The following is a 24,515-nucleotide window of genomic DNA, read 5'->3' as shown; positions in this document are numbered from 1 at the left end:
AAATCTATCTACTACAATGTGAATAAATTAAATTTGAGTATCTTTTACTTTTTATCGACGTATTTCGTCAATAAGGTTATAGGTTATGTGATTAAATCCAAGTTTCTACATTGAAAACATTAAGTAATTTAAAGATAACAGAATCTGAGGGATATGTAATATTCTTATTACCCGCTCCAGTACTACTGATACATAAATTCCAATATTTCGTTGAAAATATTATGGAGTTCGTACTTTAAATATTAAAAAATGTGGAGATTCAGAAAAATTATTCTTAAATTACCTACAGATGCTGCTAGATATTATGTGAGTATGATTATATGAGTATAACAAAGTCTGTCATAATCACTATATTTTAAAGTTTGATCTCTCTTCTTATATAGACAATAATCAGCAGTCCATATATAAGGATCTTTCAGGCACTAGGAGTACAAAGAAGACAAAGACTTTCAGTATTGATCGATGGTAGATTGATAACCTAAAAAGATCTCTATGAGGAGTATGCCGATTTCTTGTTGTCTGAAGCATTTTCGTGAATTGTATAATCAATTTTCAAATACTTATTGTTTCAGGGTACGTCGAAAAACAAAGTAATAGCAATTCGAAGAGAGGATCAAAGCATCTGGGAGAGAAGAGCTCCTTTCGCTCCTTACCATGTGAGAAAACTAGTCAAAAAAGGTATAAAAGTCATAGTTCAGCCAAGTAATAGACGAGCGTACCCCATGCAGGCATACCTCAATGCAGGAGCAACGGTACACGAAGACATCTCCGAAGCATCTGTCATATTTGGCGTGAAACAAGTACCAGTAGAACAACTAATACCTGAAAAAACGTACTGTATGTTTTCGCACACAATCAAAGCTCAAGAGAGTAATTTACCTTTACTAGACGCTATTTTGGAAAAGAAAATTCGCCTTATCGATTATGAAAAACTCATGAACGAAAAGGGCAATAGGGTAGTGGCGTTTGGGAAAATGGCCGGTATTGCAGGAACTATCAATATCTTACACGGTCTTGGATTGAGGCTGTTAGCTCTCGGTCATCATACACCTTTCATGCACATAGGACCACCACATAATTATAGGTATGGATCGAACTATTTTTAGAATTATTTATAAATACACTACCACTACACCAACACTCCCAATTACACTATCTGATGCGCGTTTCGTAACCAAATTATCGTCTTCAGAGTCTGTCAATCTCTGGTAAACAGATCCGATGAATACAGTGGATTGTCGACCAATTCGTAGTGAGATTCAGCTACTCTCACAAGGTTGTTAAATGATGAGCAATAGAAATAAGCATAAACAATCGAATGACTGGGTTATGATGTTGATTTTCATACTTGAGGATATTTTGAAACTGCACGTTTGATTATTTACAGCATTGGTTGTTAATTATATTACCAAGTAGGGAAAGATCTTGTTTGTCTTAATTGCCTTGGTAATTCCTTTATGGTCCTGAACTCGAAGAGGCTTTAAAAATTTGGAGAATCCTCCGATTGTCTTCTTCCATTAGATCAAGTTCAAGGATATGTATCATACAATGCAGTATTTTCACCAGTTTGAGAGGTTTATTAACTATAATGAAAAGAAAATCTTATTTTCATTCAAGTTTGAGTTATAACCCAACTTTTTGTTGGATCAAATTATATTAATTTATTTTTTTTTAGAAATTCTAGTATGGCTAGACAAGCTGTCAGGGATGCGGGTTACGAAATAGCACTGGGATTAATGCCTAAATCGATTGGTCCTCTTACATTTGTCTTCACCGGGTCAGGAAATGTATCTCAAGGGTCACAGGAAGTGTTTCAGGAACTGCCTCACGAGTACGTTACGCCAGAATTTTTGAGAAAAGCAGCCGAACATGGTAGTTTGAATAAAGTTTATGGATGTGAGGTGAATTTTCACTTTTTCTTAACAAAACTGCAATATAAACAACAAAATTAATCTTAGGTTAGAAGAAATCATTATCTTGAAAGAGCAGATGGAGGAGGTTTTGATCCAGTCGAATACGAGGAGCATCCGGAAAGATATATTTCTACGTTTAGTAAAAAAATTGCTCCCTATGCTTCGGTTATTATAAATGGAATATACTGGGCGGTGAATAGTCCAAAATTATTAACTATCCCTGACGCTAAACATCTCCTTAAGTCTGCACATACCCCGTGGTTACCTACTTCACATGGATCTCCAGCGCTGCCACATAGAATGTTGGGTATTTGTGATATTTCAGCTGATCCAGGTAAAAATCAGAGAAAAAATTTAAAATTCGAGATATATGAGTGCAGAGTTTCATACTTTATTTTACTTTAAGGTGGTTCTATTGAATTTATGAACGAATGTACAACTATTGATACACCTTTCTGTTTGTATGACGCCGACAGAAACAAAGATACCAACAGTTTCAATGGTCCGGGAGTATTAGTATGCAGTATAGATAATATGCCGACACAAATACCAAGAGAAAGTACAGATTTCTTCGGAGATCTTCTGTTTCCATTCACTACCGACATTTTACAGAGTAACGCTCAAAGACCCTTGGAAAGTCACAATTTTTCACCAGTTATAAATGGGGTGAGTAAAAATTTGATACAACACTGGTAAGGAAAAAATTTGACTTAGGCGACACCCTTGAAATCGCAAGCCACTGGCAAAAAAATGTAACACGAAATTATATTTTTCTTAGTAAAATCTTGAAGCTAATGATATAGTAGATATTTACGATATAAATGAGATGGAAAATTTGTCCCATTGAATATCGTAATATGAATTTACGATACGAATATAGTACATTATTTTACCTACTACCAATTATGTTAATTATTTATTCAAAATTAGTCAATATTCCTGAAATTAATGATATTAGAATCATGTAACAAGCAAGAGTTGCGCTCATTGTTGATTTATTTTGCGCACAGTCAATTTTGACGCGTTCACTTCAGTCTGGTATAATTGTATCGACATGAGTTCCGACTATGAAAGTGTGGATTCTGATATAGAACTCGCTGCAAATAACGAACGGAATACAAACCCTGGTATCCGCTAAATCCCGCTATAGATACGAAAAAGAATATAAGCGATTCGAAGACTGGTGCAGTTCAAAAAAAGTCCGTGATATATCGGAGAAAATTTTATTAGCTTATTTTGCTGGGAAAGCTGAAAAAGAAAAGGCATCATCATTATGGACACATAATAGTATGCTGAGAACAATGATATCTCTGAAGAAATAAATAAATATTCGTAGCTATTGGCTTTTTTGAAGCGGAAAAGTGAAGGTCACAAGCCGAAAAAATCCGGTATATTTTCAAAAGAAAATATACACAGATTTTTGAAAGAAGCCGATGATGATCAATTCTTGATGATGAAGGTTAGGTTATACATAAATATGGTGACATTTCCATGTAGCATATTATTTTTATAGGTTTCCTTAATCGTGGGTGTGTTTGGCACCTGCCGAAGAGAAGAATTGATGAAAATTGGTTTGGTTAGTTGACGAAGTAACGTTCATAACGATCAAAATTCCGAATACTAAAACTAAAATTCAAAGAGAATTTCCTATTACTGGAGGAAACATCGTTGGTTTTAACTGCTTGAATAACGTCCGAAAATATGTTCAACTTAGACATGACCGGTTTTTTATTTCATATGAAAATGGAAAATGTTTTTCTCGACCAATTGGTATCAATACTTTTGGGCGCATTCCAAAAGAAATAGCAACGTTTCTGGATCCACCAAATCCATCACAATATACAGGTCACTGTTTTAGAAGATCATCAGCATCCCTACTTGCTGATGCTGGTGTTGATATACACTTTTTAAGAGACATGATGGATGGAAATCCAGTAGTGTTGCTGAAGGATATTTAGAAACATCCTTAGAGAACAAAAAACATATAGCTACTAAAATAATGGGAGAAGAAATCGTTTCTACAAAAAATTGAAATTGAAAACTACAATTCTTCAATTACCTCCACGTCAGCTGGAATAAACATCACTAATTATACAGGTGTTGTGTTTGACTATTATAATAAATGAGGTTTAATTTTTTATTCATAAATTCATTCCACTATTCCACTAGTGCAGTAAAGTATCTCATTACGAAACTCATATTAGTATCGTAATGTTTGATATTACATATTGGTAGTAGGTATTATGATCGGTAACCACACTTTTTATGCTGGTTTACAATAGTGCTAACTTGAGGTAACTGACATTTATAAAAGGTTATCTACCTGTCCCACCACTATCAGAACTCTACCTGAAAATGGACATAAAGTGATAAAGCCGTCACCCTATTACGACCAGGCCAAAGTCAACCGAGAAGTAGCCAGTGTGCTGAACAATAGTCGTTACCAAGAGACTGGTAGACTCGAAGATGCGGTTCCGAAAAAGAAAGGTGCATACCCGAGAGAGATGACCGATTCATTGTCAACATTTCACTAAGAAATGGGACCCTCACTGTTGTTCAAGTCCAACAAGAGCGCAGAGAAATGCAAGGAGTGGCTGTTAAGTAGTTGGACATAAAGCAGTTAATTTTGAGTCAAAAAGACCAGTTACTGGCCACAAATTGACCTCAGTCCACCGAGTCTACGATTTGCCAAAGGACACGTTAATTGGACTGACAATTGGGGTTCCGTTCTTTTCTCAGCCTGCATGGTAGAGATAGAAGAAAACGAATGTACAGAAAACCTGGAAAGAGATTCGCGCGTGTTGCATAGAAGAAAACGTGGCTTTTGGAGGAGGCTCTTGGATGGTTTGGGGAAGCATTTCAATGGAAGCAAAAACCGAGTTGGGAAGCGATTGGATGGTGATTAAGAGCCAGGGAAGAAAAAAATAAATTATTATTTTGACCAAGCTTGTATTTTCTTTAGTGTCAGTTATAACCCTTTTTCATTGCTTAAGATTCCTTTCCATTTGATATTTTTTCTCTCGAAAGCTTTTTTGATGATTCCATTATTATAAAATGTCAACAAATGACGAGTAGAAAGTCATAACCAAATAAATGAATTGAAATAAGATAGAAGAGGCGTGCCTAGGTCTAGGCGAAGTGATTCCTTCACACCAAACGGTTTCCGCGGAGATGATTTCTACTCTCGAAAGATAACCTCACAAATTTGGACAGCGTGATCGTTGGGAGCATCGGAAAAGGAACTTAGAAGCTTTGTAACTACTAAATGACCGCCGCCGTGTTAAATTAACGTTATACGAGACTTGTTAGAAATTAATTTGCTTTTAAGCGTTGTATTATTGTTTGATTTCGTTTCAAAGCAAGTTCGGAATTTGATATATCTCGCAAACGAAAAAAAAATACATATATTTTTTTTAGGCAATTATAGCTAGCAATGGTAAACTAACCCCAAATTATGAATATATTACAGAACTTAGAAAAAGTGCGGCGTAAGTACTGAAATAGCAAGAAAAAATTGATTATAGCAAATTTTGTTGTTATTTTTTCAGAAGAAGTAGACTAAAATCAGATACTAGTGGCACTACACCTTCGAAAAACGTACTTATATTAGGTGCTGGTAGAGTAGCAGCTCCTCTCGTTGAATATTTATGCAGAGATGATTCAATTGGTGTTACTGTCGCTTGTGAACAAACAGAACTTGGAAATGCGATATCAAATAAATATTCTAGAGTGGAAAGTGTTTATTTAAACGCTGCAGAAAATACTGAATGCTTACAAGATTTAGTAAAGAAAGCAAATGTTGTAGTATCAATATTACCAGCTAATCTTCATCCCTTAGTAGCAGAGACGTGCGTTTCAGAAGGGGTCCATATGGTTACAGCAAGTTATATGTCGAACGAAATTAGAGATCTACATGAAGCGGCGCAAAAAGCTGGAGTTACAATTCTGAATGAAGTTGGACTAGACCCAGGTAATATAATACTCGTAAAAGATAAACTACTGGATTAGTAGTTTATCTCCAATTACCTTTGCTTAAGTTTTTATTTGTCTTGGATTCGTTAAAGAAATGCCTTCATCTGACGAAAATAGATCTCCTAAAAAATAGAATGAAATAGAAGGAAAATAAAAATATTTGCCGAGTACAGAAAAGTATTAATGGAAACCCACAAGAAATCCATATCAATATCTTAAAAGACATATAAAAAGGACGAGAAAGAATCTATCATTTGACACCTAATTCTAATTCTCTTTTTTCAAACTGTCACGTTTCCAAATATGGATTTTGCTGGTCAATTTTTTTTACAAGCAATACTTTCACAACACTTTTTTCATAATTCCATCTCATTAAAAACTTCATAGTACCAAAAATTACAATTACAAAATAATATTTCTTCAAAGGAATCGACCATTTGCTGGCTTTAGAATGTATTGAAGAAGTTAAAGCAAACGGAGGAACAGTAACTTCATTCGAGTCATATTGTGGAGGACTACCAGCCCCTGAGTATAGTGACAATCCTTTGAGATATAAATTTTCTTGGTCGCCACGCGGAGCTCTTATCAATAGTCTTGGATCAGCAAGGTATATTTTCATTTGTTTTACATAAACGACGGTTGCCATCTAAGTTTTGAGATATGGCTTAATTGTTTTTAAAAATAATTTCCATTAAGATTAATCGTCGATATGTGATTTGAACGCATCTTCAGGTGTACAAAAACGTTGACTTCGCAATTTATTTTCGATCTACCGTAATTAGAAGTAATCATTGGGTGCAAAACAAAGACTCTATAGCGATGATCCACCAATTCGATGTCTTCCAAAGCGGTTTTGTTTGAACTGATGTGTGAAAGTTAGTATTGTCGTGCTAGAGAATGATTAGCCTTCTGCGATTGGTTTCGCTGATTTGATTGAACACTTCTAGCAAACAAATGCTGGTGTACCATTCAGATTTGACCGTTTTACGTTGCTCTAATGAAACGGTAGCGACATATCCAGTTATTCTGAAAAAACAGGCGACCATTTGCTTCGAAGTGCTTCGTCCGCGATCAACTTTTGTTGGATTTGGCTCGTCTTGAAAGACTCATACAGTCGATTGTTGTTTATTTTCGTCTTCATATGCATAGATCCATGGTTCGACGTCTGTAACGATCTTATAGACGTCTTTTGAAGCACCACGATTGAATTTCTTTGCACCAATCGAGACGTGATTTTTTTGAGCGATTGTCAAATTATGCGTTATCCAACGCGAACAAATCTTCTTGAAATCCAAATTTTAATTCAATATTAAATATATGCGAGTGGAACTAATGCCCAAGTTGTCTGGCACAACAGCCGATTTTAGACGACTTTCACGAAAACCAGCGAAACACGGTGCCTTGAGATGATGTTTCATCACCAAAAATCGAATTGATCGGCACACTGCTGTTGATTTAGTGATCGCACGTAAATGTTTTGCGATTTAATTCAATTGTTTGACAAAGGTAAATGTTTCAACTATCTGTAAACAACCCATATAGCACTGATATGACAACGCATTCTGATTTCGTTCACCATTAAAAATGTCAAACTTTATGATAGATATGTCAGATTTAACATAGTCAGATCAGTGTTGCCATATCTCAAAAGTTGAGTAGCAGCCCTGTTAAAACTTTTTAACAAGATTTGATCTAATTTTGATTTATTTTGTAGATACCTAAGAAAAGGACAAATTGTAGAAATCAGCGAAGGTGGCGAGCTCATGAGAGCGGCTAAACCTTTAGATTTCCTCCCTGGATTTAATTTAGAGGGATTTCCTAACAGAGATAGTATAAAATATTCGAAAATTTACGGTATTGAAGAAGCGAACACAGTTTTACGAGGTAAACAAGTAAAAACCTAATTTTCTACGATTAAATTATGTTGGTGTGAATTTCAGGTACAATAAGATATAGTGGATTTGCACACGCTATTAGACAACTGCAATTTTTGGGATTGTTGGATGTCCAACCCCATCCCAGTCTTCACCAACAAGGACCAGATGTAACATGGAGAAAATTGATTTGCGATCTATTAGGACTCGAAGACGCCAACATGTTTTATGATAATTTAAAAAATAAAATTAGCGAACGAACTGGAACCGATAACGCCGTCGATATTTTAGAAGAATTGGGGTTATTAGATGAAAATAACATTTTGAAATGCGGAACGCCGTTAGATACACTTACACAGTACTTATCAACAAAATTAGCTTTAGGTGAGAATATTTAATTATAGATAACACTGGTTAACAAAAATGGCTAATCACACCAAGTAAAAAGCAAACACGTGGTGCCTATTGAACTCCTGTAGATTGTAGTGTTCGGGAAAGATGTGCCTTGGTTGCTAATTTCACAGGCTTGTACTTCTCGGAAGAAAGCAGTTCCGAAAAATTTACGTTTTGGTCGTCTGCAGACGAACTTGGCGAAGATGGACGAATTTGGACCTATTAGAAGATTAGAAGCTGTAGCGTTTCTTTTTCGTTAATATTTGTTTTCTGGAAGGTCTTTTATAAGTCTTCATTAATAATCTGCTAGCATTCCTGGACTACATTTCCCTTGGTAGACCTCTTCATTCAGGAAACGCTTTGATGAAACCTCTTGCATTGTTCGTCACTCACAGCATCCAAATTTGCCACAAAGAAATCCACATGAGAAACGAGCATGTATTATAAAGGACGTTTACAAAACATCTTCAGGTACCTCATCGTGCTGACTAATTTATTGGACTGATATTTTAGAGTAAAATAGGAATAAGCATACTCTAATCTAACACTACTTCATTTACCAGCGATATATCAAATCTTCAACGCAATACAAATGCATTTGGTGATGATACTGTCACTTAAGTTATTGGAAAAAACCATGGAGAAGCTGTTATGAAATTACAATGTATATCCAAAGGATCTATTGTGTCCTCCTTTTTGCTGCGATACTGGAGAACCCAGTGTTTACAGCTGATCCATCATCCTTAAAAAAATCAAGTGGGTTCGCTTCGTCTTCTATTTCATACGCACCCAGCTGTAGTGCTCTGGAGTTCCTTAGTGTTCCAGAGAGAATGTGGGTAGAAGTTTCGTCTTTTGTGCAACAAAATCTGCACGCCGCATTATCTGCTGGCGTCCAGCATCTTCAGGTGTTTGTGCAATAATTGGTATTGTTCCTATCTTCCTTCTTTTCCAGTGCTTTTCCATTATTCTGTAGCTGATACCACTTAAGGGCTCAGGTCCCATAAAGGGCTTGTCCGCCCCCGGAATCCATTTTAGAGTTTAGAGCTCTAATGGCTGCTAGTCTAGCGGACAGAATGATGATTTCCTGTTTACGATAATTCCTCTCTAGATTGAACTGAACACATTTTTCAATTGCATAGATTTCTGCTTTAAAAATGCTTGGTGCGCTGCCCAAGCTTTCAGAGTGTTTAGTTCTGGGCCCGTACATTCCTATTCCAGTCCGTCTGCTGTTTTTGATCCGTCCGTATACCATTTAATGGCATTTCTGTTAATTGCTTTGATACCACTTGCCTTTACAGTTTATTGTAAGTGAAGTTTTTTTCAAAGCTAAAGTATTTCGATGCAACGTTCTGAGGCACGTCCCAAGGATCCCAGGTCATTATTTAGGAACGGATTTTCTTTCACGATTCCGTCTCTGCAAATTTTAAGTGATGTTTTCTCTGCCAAGCTTTCCAGTACTATGTGGAAAAATGAAATTACAAACAGCTCTATTAATATAAGACGGATCAAGTTGAACGAAATCAAATATATTAATGTTAAAAACGACATACCAAATATCCTAGTAACTATATGCAGAGTTTTTCGGAATTAGACTTCGCTGGGGAGTCCACATTAAGAATAAAAAATAAATAAATGTACTGACCTCCAAAAAGAAAATCAAAATTGTCCATAGATACACAACAAAATAGTTCTCTACAAACAGATATTTAAACCTGTCTGGATATATGGTATGGTGGTAAAAATAACAAGGACCATCGTTGATGCACCTTGGTGCTATTTTAATCTCGATACGGGGTTCGATGTAGAAACTGTTGACCTGACCATAGTCAAATTCTCAAATAGCGATGAATTACTACAAAATGGGAACCTTGAGGTTATACAGGGTGACACGGTTGATGCTAAAATGAATTTTTAAATCGATTTTTTAACAAAAAGGTACTCTTTGCTTAACTCGATAAAGTTTATGGTTCAGGAGATTTGTAGATACTTATTTAGATCGTTGTACATGCCAAGGAAATCATTCGTCATAAAGAGACATTCTGAAGTAAATTATTTTAAATTGTAAATATTTATTAAAAATACTTACTTACTTAAAAGATAATCAAAAATTTCTTTAAGAACTAATGAATATGTATATAAACAATTCAAAAAGAATCAATATCGATTTTGTTGGAACTAGTAAGGTATACTAATAATTATAACGTTAGCATTAGGGTATTCCCACGTTAGTTAAATTAGGTTAGAATAAAATTGCTTATTGATCTTCGCGATCAAATAACAGAAACACTTTTGATATTTATAATATTTTATTTTTTGCAGAAAAACATGAAAGAGATTTGGTAATCTTACGACACGAAGTTGAGATAGTTTGGCCGAACAATAAAACAGAAAGTAGAGGAATAAATTTAGTTGTATATGGTGACAGTAACGGGCATTCTGCTATGGCTAAAACTGTCGGCTACCCTACAGCTATTGCTACAAAAATGGTTTTAGATGGTTAGTTTTTCATAATCTATCAATATTTCTCTACGTTAATTTTCAAATTTGAAACATATTATTATCAAATAAACGATTACATTCGATTTTATTACATAACCTCAAAATTGGATATATTACCATCATATTGTATGTCTTTTTAGGTGAAATCCAGGAAAGAGGATCCATATTACCATTTGCACCAGAAGTATATCGACCAATCTTGCAAAGATTACGAGCTGAAGGTATAACAAATACTGAGACATCAAAATTTTTATAAATAAACGAACTAATCATTTATGAAAACAAAACCGAATTCAATAAATTGTTTGTAATGTTCTTGCTTCTCAGTTTTACGTTCCTAATGAGTATCTAAGTACTAACTACTGTTTTTAACTTAAAAAATGAAAATTATTAACAGTTCATGTTGATTTCAAGTTATTTAAGTGTAGAAATACCCAACGAGCTAAACAAAGCTATTCTCAGCAATTAGCAAATTCTTTAGGTCAGGTTATAAATTTAGTCACTATTAATTGCTTTTTAATTAAGAGCTAGCAGCTCTTAATTAAAAGTCAGTCAGTATTGGAATAAAATTCCTACCTGGCATCCATGATATCTATTAAAAACGTTGAGGAACATTAGACTTGTGAAGAAGATGTTGAGTTGAAAGGACATGACTCTCTCATTCCCATACCTTCAAAGTAGTAGGAAAACAATATTCTTGCAAAATTCCTATCCGTTTTAGAGTTTTTTGCTCTTTTTTTGAAACAACTAGCGAAATTGCAGTGTCTTCAAACCAGTAGATACGATAATCGTCCTTACAGCTTGTGTGTGAAGCTGGTAAACATTTTTTATGATTCTGGTAGCAATAATAGCAATTATTACATGAATAAATGGTTATATCTTATTACCAACACCTGCGAATGACTGAATCACATTCTCAATTCAAGAATAACATGAAAAAACTCAAAATCAAAATATAGATACCATTTCGTATGTTCAAATGAATTCAGAACTATTTCAGATCATTAATACTGAAGAATTTTTTGAGACTGGACCCAAGTGCGTCAAATTTTAGCCGAAATATAGAAGGAACTGCGTTTCTCAGACTACCCCTTGTATATCATAGTTTTACGTTTAAGTAAAAATTATACCAGGAAGAAAAAAATTAAAACTGAAATTATTCATAATGTCCACAAGGTGTTTATAAAATATAATTATATAGATTGTTCTTCAATTGTTCATATCCCTTTAATGTCTAATATATTTCCCATTTTTATACAGGGTGATTCATTAAGAATCTCCAATCTCTGAACTGTAGATTCTAGACCTCAAAATATGATGATTCTGATCAACACGACTTATGCAAATATTGCTAGTTTCCTAGTTTGTTGTTTTCACAATTTCCCTTTGAAAATTGGCAATTTTACGTTTTTTTGGCATGATGAATCATAATTTGCACTCTTATTTAACATTGCTAATAGAGGGCGCTAGTTACACTTGTTTGTTTTAATCAGGGCCGGATTAAGCTAGGGTCTTGGGGGGGGCCGCAGGTCCAAGAGGGCCCCATTATTTGGAAATCATTCTGTATTTTTTGATGTGTTGATACCACAAATCTAACGTATTGATATTATTTTGTGAATTTTTCCCTTTTTTCGAATTCCTTAAGGGGGCCTCGTCATTATTTTAACCCCGGGCCTTATAAATCTTAATGCGGCCCTGGTTTTAATGAAATCAAAGTAAACTTTTTTTTGGGCTAAACTTACAACTAAAATAATAAAAAAATATTAAAAAGCGTTAATTCTACAAAAAAAAGTTACTCTTCTTTGATTCGTGTAACTCAATCGGTTATAGAGTTATTTGCTTCTAAAAAGTTCAATAAATTTTAATTTAGAGTAACTAGCGCCCTCTATTAGCAATGTTAAATTAGAGTGCAAATTATGATTCATCATGCCAAAAAACGTAAAATTGCCTATTTTCGAAGAGAAATTTTGTAAACAAAAAAAATTATTACGAAAATCAAAATTTTGGACACCCTGTATCTCGGAAACTAGCAATATTTGCATAAGGCATGTTGGGCAGAATCATCATATTTTGAGATCTAGAGTCTACAATTCAGAGATTGGACATTCTTAATGAATTTTCAAAAATTAAGTATTTTTTTAATTAATTTTTTATTGATATTGCACGGTTCGGGGTTCGGTTAGGTTAGGTTATGCTTATCAATGATGTTTTAATGATGACTATTTAATCTATCTTTCAAATATTGTGATGTTTGTCTTACAATTATTATAATGAACATTCCCGAGTGAAAGCAGAACAATCTCAGATGATTAATATTTGAGATTATTCACGAATTGTACAATACTGTAGCCAATTTCATCAAAAGAAGAAACTACGAACTTAAAATTAATTATGACGTGATTTTGTTTTTGAAATTTCAATAGGAGCCGAAATATAAAGTGTATCAACCACGTTTTTTTAAATACACTCTGTATATCATAAAGTTAAGGTCATAGAAAAATAAAACTCTTTTAATAAATTGAAAATAGTGAATAAAAGTATTGCATACAATACAAAAAGAATACGATAAATCACCAAATATTATAAAAGATGAAACCTCGTCGATTAAGATGAGGATTGTAAAGTCCAATGTTCCAATAGGCTTTTCAATTGCTTTCGGACTCATTTGGGATTATCAAAAATGTTTCAGTTTCAGATTTCACGCTTGCGTAGAATGAATTGTTATATAGATTTTAGTTTAAATTTAAAATTTGCTTTAATTTAAACTTTACGATATTTTTATCTAGTTTATAGCCCAGATTTGTGTATTTACAAATAGACAAATGATAAATCCATATTTATACTTATTTTAAAATCCTAAATTAGTCTCGGATTGATCCAGAATTTCTTATTAAAATGAATATAATATATTGAACTCATCTTATTATTAGTTGAAAATAGAATTCAGCAATGTATATGAATTTATAATTTAAAAAGAATATTTTGTAAACTCAGTTTCTGATTATTCTATTAGGATATGTAAATTTGAATATTAATTTTTCACTTAATTTATTAAAATGTAATGACAGTAAGTAGACAACCATCATTACATATCACAGTTCTTTGTGTGAATTCAATGATTGGTTCTGACGCGCAGCTACACTTGTCAGATAAACCAGGCAGCAGGATCGTCGGTCTCCAGTACCGTAACACCAGTATTGTTTTTTTTGTAGTTTTATGCATTTAGCAATGTTGCATCAAAGTTATCGATAAAGCTACTCGGTCCAGTGTTATAGTGCTTTAAATAAAGTGTAGTGCCTCAAAAATAGACTCTAGGAATATGGAAAACAGCTCACAATCATCTACTAACCCCATTTCGCAGGGGTGTGGCCCAAATACCCAAATAAATGTACATGTGAGCCCCACTACGGGGGGCGATTTTTATCTAAGCGTTGAATCGGACATTTCAATCGAAAATCTCAAAAAACTCATATCGAAAAGACTTAAAGTTCCCAGAGATAGAATATGTTTACTGTTCAGAGATAAGTGGGTCTTAAAACCAAAGTACAGTTACTTCTATTGTTGTAATTCGGTAATTAATCTGTTCCAGGCAATTACAAGATGGAAATTTGGTTCATCATGGTATATCTGATGGGTCTAGAATTACTTTATTACCAAATGTCGAAACAGGACTCATAGTAAGTGAAATTGACATTTTGATATTTGATAACATTTCAATTTATGTCTCAATATTTTATTTAGTATAATTTTCGTATTAATTTGGAATTTAAACGTTGATCTTATCTTGTGGAAAGTAATTTTTATTTATTATAATAAATTTCAAATTAAAAACAAAGTGTATATTAAATTTATAAAATGTACATTTTTTCACTTTTACTTTCATCTAATAATTGTGTACAGTTTAAAAGGTACCTAATTGCTGTTACTAGACGTTTAAAAAATTATTTTTTTATTCATTTCTTATACAAGGAGATCCAGAAATATATATATTCATTTTTCGATCTCACAGTTTCCAAATTTTCTTATTTACATATATTTTTCTTTATAAAATTGAATAAATATTACATTAAATTCTTTCAATTTGACTTATATTTTATTGTTTTCATTGTAAAACTTTTGTTATTCTTCAATTTCTCGTTATTTTCTTTACATTAAGTAACATTTAAGGTTGTTAAGTCTTCCTGTTATAGCAAATTGATTGAAAAAGGCGCTGATTATGTGAAAAGCTTATATTTGTTGAAACTATATCAAACAATAATAATATATCAGTGACAGAATGAATGAATAATTGATAAGCTTGTTTTGAAGAAAAGATCTTCATTGGATGTAGTCTCTGAGGTATCCTGGGCTTTTTTTATGTGGATGGAATGGCAGATGAACTGGACAGTTATTCTCAGGAGTAGGGTTTTAAGGAGACTTTGACTAATGCCAAACATAATTGGAGGTGAACAACTGTCACTACTTTCATTAGTCTGTGTTTCAGTTGAATCGCTAGGAATTGGCACCCGCAACAAAGTTGATTGATTCAGCACATGTCCAGCATGTAGTTTCGCTATATAAAGGTGTGAACCAAAGCACTCCGTTGCAATGCCAAATTCCCGAGTTTGATCAATGACATAATGCTGAGACAAAGATGCGTGCTTTAGAAACTAGTACAAAACACATGAAACGAATGTTCACTCAGTTTTGCTTTACCTTTGTCGCCAATTGATTAACAAAGATGCTGGTTATGTGAATGGCTTATATTTGTTGAAAATGGATCAAATATTACAGTGACGTAATGAATGAATGATTGATAAGCTTGATTAAAATTAGGAGTGCCACAATAACTGTACATACAACACTTCCAAAGCTTTGTTTTTCCTGTATACACCCAATTGGGTATATTTTTCTCTAAATGTTCAACAATTATAAAAAAACACGTCCAATTCATAAATCTCTCTGTTTTTTATTGGTTTTGCTCGATTTCCATTCATTTGATTATTCATAAATCACAATCTCAAATTGCTGTAGGTCTTATAACTATAGTTTTTTTATCTATCTAAATTTTTTTTTAATTAATATAATTTTTAGACATTTTTCTGTAATTTTCTTGGGTTTCATATTTTTGTAGTCTTATTATTGTTTTTTACAGATGTAACTTTACCTTTCTGAAGATTTTTTTGGAACCCATTCAGTGCTTCCAATTGTTTACTTTCCTCCATCATCCTTCAAGATTTCCTCCCTCGTCACCTTCGTCCTTGATAATCACCTCAAAATATACATAACTTATTCTGAGATCATTACTTTTTCTTCATACAGTTCTAATTGCTCCTTTCCTTTGTGGTGTTGTCATTATCATGAACTTTGATTCTTCATTGACATTTAAATTCGCTGTTTCTATGAAGGCTTTGCAAATTTCCTTTCTGATGTTGTTTACTGTATTTCAGACTAAATAACGTTAGAAAAGCAATTTCTGAAGGAATTTAACTCAGAAACCATAATTAATACAATTTAACGCCATAAGTAGAATTTACTATTAGGAAAAGTATATTTGAGCCAAGTTGATTCAGAAAAGCAATTTTTGACTCACAATAATCAATTTTTCACAAAATTTATCTTAGGAAAGTGAATTTTTCACAATTAGGTAGCAAAAACGCCAGTTTTTAGCCAGATTCGACCTAGAAATGCAATAGCTGACCGATTTTGACTCAGAAAACTCAATTTTGGACCAAATTAAATTCAGGAAAGCTACTTTTTGTCTAATTCAGTATCAGAAAAGCAAATTTTCAGCATAAATAACTATGGAAAAGTTATTGATAATATGTTTCTAGATTTCTTCCCTTGTTCTTTTTCATTACTTCTTTCCTTTGTGGTGTTATCTTTATCATAAACTTCGATTTATATATATTTATATTTTCTAAGAAGGCTCTGCTAATATCTTTAAGATCATTCACTACATCATCTGCATATGCCAGTAGCTGTCTTATCCTTCTTTTTACTATATTTCAACAGTGTAGTGGATAATGGATCTCCATATTTTAATCCTGTTTTGGTCTGGAAACATTTTTATATTCTTTGGTTTGTCTAAATCTTCGTATTTGTATGTTCGAGTCTCATTTTGTTACCAAAATGACTTACCATTCATAAAGATTGGAAAAAAATAATTTCAAAATTATCTCAATTTGTAACAAGTCTTATATGTTTTTTTTATTCACAATTAATACGTGTTTGCATAAATGTTCATTTTGCTGAGTATTCTGAATATTTTCAAAACTATAAGAATGCTGAAAAATGGTTTGTAATGTAATTTAACCTTCTTTTATTCCCAAACTTTATCTATTTCAATTAATTCAATCGAAAAGCGAGCTCTTAAGTTATCGCAAATCATGTTTTTGTATTTAACGAAAAATCTTGGAAACAATCTATAGGAACTCAATGTCACATGTATTCAAATTGACCATGAGACCAAAGACCACAAAAAAAAATCTAGTGCCACTTTTTATGTACACTTCCATTTCATCCTTTCACCAAATATTTTCTTGATTTGATTTTGCCTTTTATCTAAATATTTGTTACATATTGTCAAGCTTAATGTATTACACAATTAAGGATTAAAATACTATTAATAAAAAACAATTATATAAATTTTTCTTCCATTATTTTTCTCTTTTCTTTTCAAATTTTTCAATGATTTAGCTATTTTTATAATTAAATGTCCTATTTATTGGTACTTCATGGTTAGTTAATGCTGTTAATTACTATTTAATCTATATTTCAAATATTGTGATGTTTGTCTTATAATTATTATAAAAAACTTTGTATATAATGTTTTTTTTTTGGTGGATTAAATATTTGAATTATTCTTGATAACGTTTTATGTCCTTAAGTTTCATATTTACTAAAATAATTACATAATTATGGATAAAATACTTGTACATATGGCAACGATAAGTATTTTACTTTCTAAGATTTGTTTTGTTATGGAAATGAAACCAAACAAAACCTGTATCTGAAAAAAAAGATGAAAACAAAAGTCATTTGCTATATATTTGTTCTCTGAAATATATTTTTTATTTCCAAATGCATAGTTATTATCATTTTAAATAACAAAATCTGAAGTAACATTCCCTACCAGAAGCAAGGTAGAAAACCACGTGACTAATGTATATTTATGTAGTTTTAGTAAAAAACTATGTTTAGAAGAAAATTTATTGATAATATTTAGTAAAAAAACTTATATATATTTTTTACAGACCCAACGTCCAGAAATTGGAATAATGCAAGCTCTAGAATCTCTAAACGATACCCAAGTTAACGAATTTTTATGCGGTAAAGCACCTCTTAATCTCAGTATGCGTCTAGGAGATCACATGATGCTAATTCAACTTCAGTTAAGTACCGTTTCTGGTGCTAAACCATCAACTACCCCGTCCCCTACATCCCCTTCTTCATCCGCTACGACCAGTATCTGTCCTTCATCAACATCTCAACCCCCATCTTCTCCTAGTCCCCCTAGTCTATTACAGGCCTCAAGAAATTTGCAACATACCCTCAGAAGACTGTCCGCTGATGTTTTCTCTGGAAAAGATAGAGGTGAGAAAAGAGTTTTCATTCGATATTGTCGTTTTTCGAAAAAATTACAATGTTCCATTTTTATTTGATCTATGTCCCTTATTTTACCTAATATATTGTCAAAATTTAATAAATTTTTCCAAAAATGAAGGGTTATAACTTTCTATTTGCTTTGCAATTTTAATTAATTTGTCAAATTCTTTGTCTCTTATATCGGGTGCTGCTTTAATAGCTGAATTGAAGCCATAGAATATTCTTATAAATTCTTCAGTTCATCAACTTTCTCTTCGATTCTTCTTCTAATAAACTTTCTATTACTGTTGGAACCTTATTTATTTGTATTTTTTATGGTAAGTACTGGTTACCTTTGCCTTAAAATCTTCGATTCTTCATCTTTGTATACCGAGGCTCTATAATATTCTCATAAGTTCTTTAGAACAATTTCAGAACGTTCCAGAGCTGAATAATCATATAGATAAACTTCAAATTACAGGGGAAAACATTTTATCATCTTTCTCTTCAACTTTTTCTTCTAATAATCTTTCTACTTTTGTTGAAACATTATTTCACTGTAGTTTCCATGGTTCTGGTTACCTTTAGTAATATATATAGTATATAGTATCTCCTTTGTCTTTATTTTATATTTTTCTATATCTATTTGCTGCTATGGTCTATGTTTTAGGACGACGAGAGAGCGTCTATTCTGGAACATTCAGTGGAGCACTGAATCCAGCTTTACAAGACCCCAAGGGTCGACCACGTCGTGATGTTGCCACTATTGTACACATACTTAATGATCTCCTTTGTTCAGTACCAGAACTCCGTAGGGTGAGTAATTATTACTTTTATCCATTAAATCACCTTCATCCATCATTATTTAGTTTTACAATTCATTAAAATTAAGTAAATAAATCTTTTTAACTATAGTCCATTCATCTAGTTGGCGTATGAACCTGTTTATACAGTTTTATGGTGCTCTGGTTTGAAACTTTATAACTGATGTTATTTTTTCTGGGGGCAATTATTAATTTTGAGCTCTAGTTTACTTCTTCCTGCTCTAATCTAGAATTTACAGACTAAGGCACAATTAACTAGATTACCTAGACTGTTATGGTTATGTGAAAATTGCGTCTAGCTTTAGATGAATGGACTATATAATATTTATATTATGATCATTAGGCACCTGTATAATTCAACATGGTAATTGCAATTGAAAGAGACGTGGAAATAAATCTAGAAAGAATCTATTATAAATATGACATTGGGGAGTTACCAAAGCACTTAGCTCCCATACCGACTCAAAACCAACATCCTTTTTAATTGGGGATCCTAAAAGACAATTTCAACAAAGAGAAACTCTCTGCTGATGACTTTCCAGTTCCTTTTAAATTCTGATTCTGTTAGATTCGAAAATTATTTGGATCTAAGCAGGAGCTTAGATACCTTTCCTCGCTCTTGGCTCAGGAAGTACTTGTTAATAGCAGAAACTGATGAATTTAGATCCCGTAGGAAGGAAGTTGACATTCCAGTTCACCTAGTTATGGAGGAACCTTATTGGAATCAGCATTGATACTGGAGTTCATTAGAACTGGAAAGCAATCAGTATATATCAATAACAGCTCTAATGTAAGGTTCAATAAACCTCAGGGCTACAGTATAATGTGAACAGTAATCCATTCTATTTATAACTGGTGGAATTTTATGGATCAAATGTACAAGAAACCTGGGAAGTAGATTGATACTCCGTCCACCTAGTTGTGGAATAAGAATCCCCTAAAGAATTTTATTGAGGGTAACATAAATACTGAGGTTGTATAGAACTGAAAGGCAACAGTAGATGTCGAAAATATCTCTCATGGAAGGCTTAATAAACCTTAAGGCTGAAGTATGATGTAAACCCTAATCAAATCTATCTATAACTGGTGAAGCTATCTAGGTAAAAGTTTCAAGAAGTCTGTGAAGGAGGAAGATAGTCCAGGTCACCTAGTTCTCAAAATAGCACACCTACAGAACTTTATAGATACTGGGGCTCATTCTAACTGGAAGGCAAGCAGTAGATATTGAAAACAACTCTCATAAAAAGTTCAATAAACTTTACGGTTGCAGTGTGATGTAATCCCTAATCAAATCTATCTATAACTGGTGGAACCATATGGATAAAAGGTCCAGGTAACCTGAGAAGGACAATGGTCTTCCAATCCAGATAGTTCTGGAAGAAGCATACCCATAGAACCTTATTGAAGCCAGTATAGATACTGGGGTTTATTAGAACTGGAAGACAAACAGTAGATATTGAAAACAACGCTCATAAAAGGTTCAATAAACTTTAAGGTTGCAGTATGATATAACCCCTGATTAAATCTATCTATAACTGGTGGAACTATCTGGATAAAAGGTACAGGAAACCTGGGAAGTAGAATGACACTCCAGTTCACCTAGATCTGCAGGAGACAAACCTTATTGAAGCCAACATAGATATTGGGGTCATTAGAACTAGAAAGCAATTAGTAGATGTCAAGGAAGGCTAGATAAATCTTAAGGTCTTAGGATAACTAGAACCTTAATCAAATCTATAACTGGTATGGCTTTTTGAGTAAAAGGTCTTTAATACCTCTAAAACCTACTCAAATAAAAAAATTGGGTTTTCTCAATATCCTGCATTCAGTAATCAAATAATAACCAGAGTGGGTTAGATATCATTTTATTAAAAAAACTTCTTTGTTGTGATTAAAAAAAAATAATTATTTGTTTTCTCAGGACACATTCCTTCAAATAAAATTCCTCCTTATCCTGAATAATCCTACGTTCACCCAAAAGTCAGTAGATTATTAATTATTATTTTAGGTTACCCGTAAAGGATCTGAAGAACCCATTACCCACGTTCCTACAGAACATCAAGACGAGCCGATGATAACGACCTCGTGCAGCGAAGATCAGAACCTAAGAACTCGCGGCAAATTAGAACACCTAAGGCTTGTTATGGGGGAAAGGCGCGAACGAAGGCGACAACGTAAACAAAAACCGTATTCTCTACCTCAGAGTGACACAGATACTGTCACCGCATGAAACACGGCTTCCTTGTACATAGGTTATTAATTTTTTTTAAAGAAGCTGTTCGGCAGATAGGAAATCTACTTTTGAAACGTTAGTTACATAAAAGAAAAAAATTTTCCGGCGCCAATTGGTCTTTAACTGATCTCTTTCACTTGCAGCTTATACTATCTCCGAAGGTTTGGTTCTCTTGATATTTCTCTTTAGAAAATGTAACTGCAGCTTCTTTATGTACCCCATCCTTGAGTTTTTGGCCCTATGTCTTGATTTCTTTTGTAACTGTTACAGAAGTTTACATATTTCATTACCCTGTCCTTTTTCATCTTCATAGACTTTTTCCTTTTATTTTTGTTATCCGTGCACTTGGTTTATCAGTTATCGGTTGCTTTTACTCAGAATTCAAACTTTTATTTTTCAATAACTTGAATTTCTTCAGAGTTTATTAAAAAAACTGGTTTTTACCTAATTATATAATATTTATGTTTTTTTCTTTGATATTTTTAACGTTTCGAAAAGTGATTTTCTGTTAGTAAATTTTTGTTTGACTGATTTATAACTAGTAACGCCAAAGTGGGAGAATAAATGTAGCAATATAGAATTCTATATGGAATTTGAGTAAATTTCAATTTTATTTTTAAGGGAATCGTTAAACGATACATTCCATAGAAAAAACTAAATGTTTTTCCAGGTTTCCTCCAAAATATTTCGCTCTACTTTCACCTTGATAACTAATAATCTCCATTCTTTTTTATTTTTGATTTTGATCTATTTTTTTGTCTTTTACTCGTGGTTTCAATTCTGGTGTCTTTTTCACTGACATTTTCACGATTTTCCCAAAATATGTTATTCTACCTTTACTTTGGCAACTATTGATCTCCATTTTTTCATATTCTGCTTCTAATTTGTTTCCATTCTTTTTCTATTTTTTTGGTTTTTTTACTTGTGGGTTACATTCTGGAATCGTCTTCACTGATATTTTCACGTTTTCCATGTTTCATCCAAGATTTTTTGTTCTGACTTAATCTTATCAACTATTGATCTCAATTTCTTCATATTTCGTTCCCAATTTGCCTTCATTCTTTTTCTATTTTTGATTTTAGCCTATATTTAGCTATTTTACTTGTAGATTTCATTCTGGAATCTTCTTCACGGACATTCTCATGTTTTATATGCTATTCCACCTTCACCTTGTCAACTATACATCTCTATTTCTCCATATTTTATTCCCAATTTGCTTTCATTCTTTTTCTATTCTTGATTTTGTTCTACTTTTTGGTCTTTTTACTTGTAGATACCATTCTGGAATCTTCTTTACTGATATTTTCACATTTGTCACGTTTCCTCCAAGATATTTCTTTTTGAATTTACCTTTTTCGACAATTGATCTCCATTTCTTCCAATTCTCTGTTTTTCCTCTCATTTGCTTAGCTATATATTGTAAACTGTCAATATAAGGATCATTTAATAATAGGAGCACTTTGTGATAATAGCCATTTCACAAAAGTTACGAACATCATTTTTTCTATTCCCATAAATATTACAGGGCAATCTCGATATGAAAAAAACTGAAGGGATATGGAAAATATTTGTTATACGAAGTTACCAAGAGATTAGGTTGGACACATTTAAAAGTAGTAAAAAAATTTTTTGTCTTCAAAACAAACTATCTAAACATTTGAAGAAAACTTTGATTTATTTTTAGTGTTTCTTCAATTTCTCCTCTGGTATTATGAACAGAATTTTTGTTTTTTTTTTGAAATTTCTAGAGGGGTGAAAATGTAATTAGAAATAATGAGAAAAATTGATCTGTTTTAATGGAATTTTCATTTTATTTTCAAAATATTGCTCCCGACTTATCTCCCACTATTTGGTTTTTCAGTTATAAAATAAAAATAAACTGAAAAAACAAAAACAAATTGATGATAAGCAGCTGTAACTATCAATTTTTTTGTATAATTAGAATATACTGATATGTTAAATCAATTTAATTATTTTTAAGTACTTCCTCTTTAAATTCTTAGGTACGTCTGATTGCAATTAAAACTAGGTATTAAGATTTATTTTGTTTATTATTGATGTGATCATTTGTTGTGATCTAATTTGAAATTATTGTTTTTGTTCCCTTAGTATATTGAGAATTAATTGATTATGTTAATAAAGTATTTTTAAAATCTTTGTTCCTAATATATTAAAAATAGAGCTCAAAATATTAGATTTACTCGAATTCTACGCCCCAGCTTATATTATAATCGAAAGGTGTGTACCATCAAGAGAAAAATTCGTATAAGTACTCTAGATGGAGGGATAGATAGACCCACAGGAATAGAGAAAGAGACAGTGAGTAAAAGATAAACGTAGGTACAAAAAGTGCAGTAAATATAGAGAAACAGTTGAGGTAAATCAAAGAGAGTGGAAGACTATTACGGCAATTGAATATTAGGAAAAAGAGATAACAGAAGAAGAAAATAAAGGAGAGTGGCACAAAACTGGCAACCATTGCTCAGACACAAAAACTTATACGATTTTTGGAATCTCTATAGAAAATACACGATACCATGAGCTTTATCGAATATTTTCACATTATCCCATTTTTTCAAAGATAAGGAGAAACCATTACTCAGACTCAAAAACATGAAACCATGGAATTTAACCCTTTGTTATAAAAAAATTCAATTACCCAGGAAAAAATGAATTAAGGGTAGAATAGTGAGGAAAATTCATGAAAATTGGATTTTCTGGAAAACCATTGCTCATATTCAACAATTAATATGATTTTCGGAATCTCCATAAGAAAATACATAGAACCATATAATTTTTTAATTACTTTTGGAGTAAATTAAATTTCCAAGGTAAACCCCTTTGTTATAAAAATGGGGAAAGAATATTTTGCTTCTGATTGGAGTCAAATTTCACACATGAGGATTTTCTGATATGAGAGTCTCAAAACAGCTACCCGTTCCTCGGAAAAAATGTTTCATGGGAAGAAAAGTGAGAAAAATTCATGAAAATTGGATTTTCTGGGAAATCATTGCTCACATTCAACAACCAATATGATTTTTAGAAGATGCAAGAGAAAATACATGATACTTTCTTGGTATGATAAGGGGTGACATGGTTAAAAAAACAAAAACCTCAAAAATTTTGGATTTCGTCGTTTGAAAAATGGTAAATGACTTAAGATTCCAATAAAATTCTGAATTTTGTGTTAAAAGGTGATGAGAATTTTCGTATGATAATCGGTTTTAAAAATTGTCTTTAA

The 24,515-nt window shown here is 32.5% G+C and overlaps 2 protein-coding genes across 2 annotated transcripts; both read left to right on the top strand.

Annotated features, from left to right (window-relative positions):
* Window positions 1-46: 46 nt before the first annotated feature.
* LOC130446078 (alpha-aminoadipic semialdehyde synthase, mitochondrial) lies at window positions 47-10,966 on the top strand. The gene is made up of 12 exons (XM_056782128.1): window positions 47-306; window positions 573-1,084; window positions 1,676-1,901; window positions 1,959-2,247; window positions 2,320-2,579; window positions 5,331-5,401; window positions 5,462-5,883; window positions 6,312-6,492; window positions 7,600-7,769; window positions 7,826-8,143; window positions 10,472-10,648; window positions 10,792-10,966. Exons 1-12 carry the CDS (start codon window positions 250-252, stop codon window positions 10,905-10,907), a joined length of 2,799 nt encoding a protein of 932 aa, XP_056638106.1. The 5' UTR covers window positions 47-249; the 3' UTR covers window positions 10,908-10,966.
* Window positions 10,967-13,778: 2,812 nt separating this feature from the next.
* LOC130445583 (midnolin homolog) lies at window positions 13,779-23,427 on the top strand. Its single transcript, XM_056781294.1, has 5 exons — window positions 13,779-14,176; window positions 14,241-14,328; window positions 17,887-18,226; window positions 18,888-19,033; window positions 21,050-23,427. The coding sequence occupies exons 1-5, from the start codon at window positions 13,971-13,973 to the stop codon at window positions 21,269-21,271; spliced, it is 1,002 nt and encodes a 333-aa protein (XP_056637272.1). The 5' UTR covers window positions 13,779-13,970; the 3' UTR covers window positions 21,272-23,427.
* Window positions 23,428-24,515: the final 1,088 nt, after the last annotated feature.

This window comes from Diorhabda sublineata, chromosome 6 (assembly GCF_026230105.1).
Source record: "Diorhabda sublineata isolate icDioSubl1.1 chromosome 6, icDioSubl1.1, whole genome shotgun sequence".
NCBI lineage: Eukaryota > Metazoa > Arthropoda > Insecta > Coleoptera > Chrysomelidae > Diorhabda > Diorhabda sublineata.
The sequence above is the reverse complement of the archived record's forward strand: the minus strand, read 5'-3'. Positions and strand labels throughout refer to the sequence as shown.

Excerpts from the sequence above, each read along its gene's own strand:
- LOC130446078 (XM_056782128.1), top strand. The coding sequence starts at position 250 with ATGTGGAGATTCAGAAAAATTATTCTTAAATTACCTACAGATGCTGCT. Across the intron at positions 2,248-2,319 it reads TGATATTTCAGCTGATCCAG|GTGGTTCTATTGAATTTATG; the intron begins GTAAAAATCAGA and ends TTTTACTTTAAG. Across the intron at positions 5,402-5,461 it reads GAACTTAGAAAAAGTGCGGC|AAGAAGTAGACTAAAATCAG; the intron begins GTAAGTACTGAA and ends TTATTTTTTCAG.
- LOC130445583 (XM_056781294.1), top strand. The coding sequence starts at position 13,971 with ATGGAAAACAGCTCACAATCATCTACTAACCCCATTTCGCAGGGGTGT. Across the intron at positions 14,329-17,886 it reads ATGTCGAAACAGGACTCATA|ACCCAACGTCCAGAAATTGG; the intron begins GTAAGTGAAATT and ends TATTTTTTACAG. Across the intron at positions 18,227-18,887 it reads TTTCTCTGGAAAAGATAGAG|GACGACGAGAGAGCGTCTAT; the intron begins GTGAGAAAAGAG and ends TCTATGTTTTAG.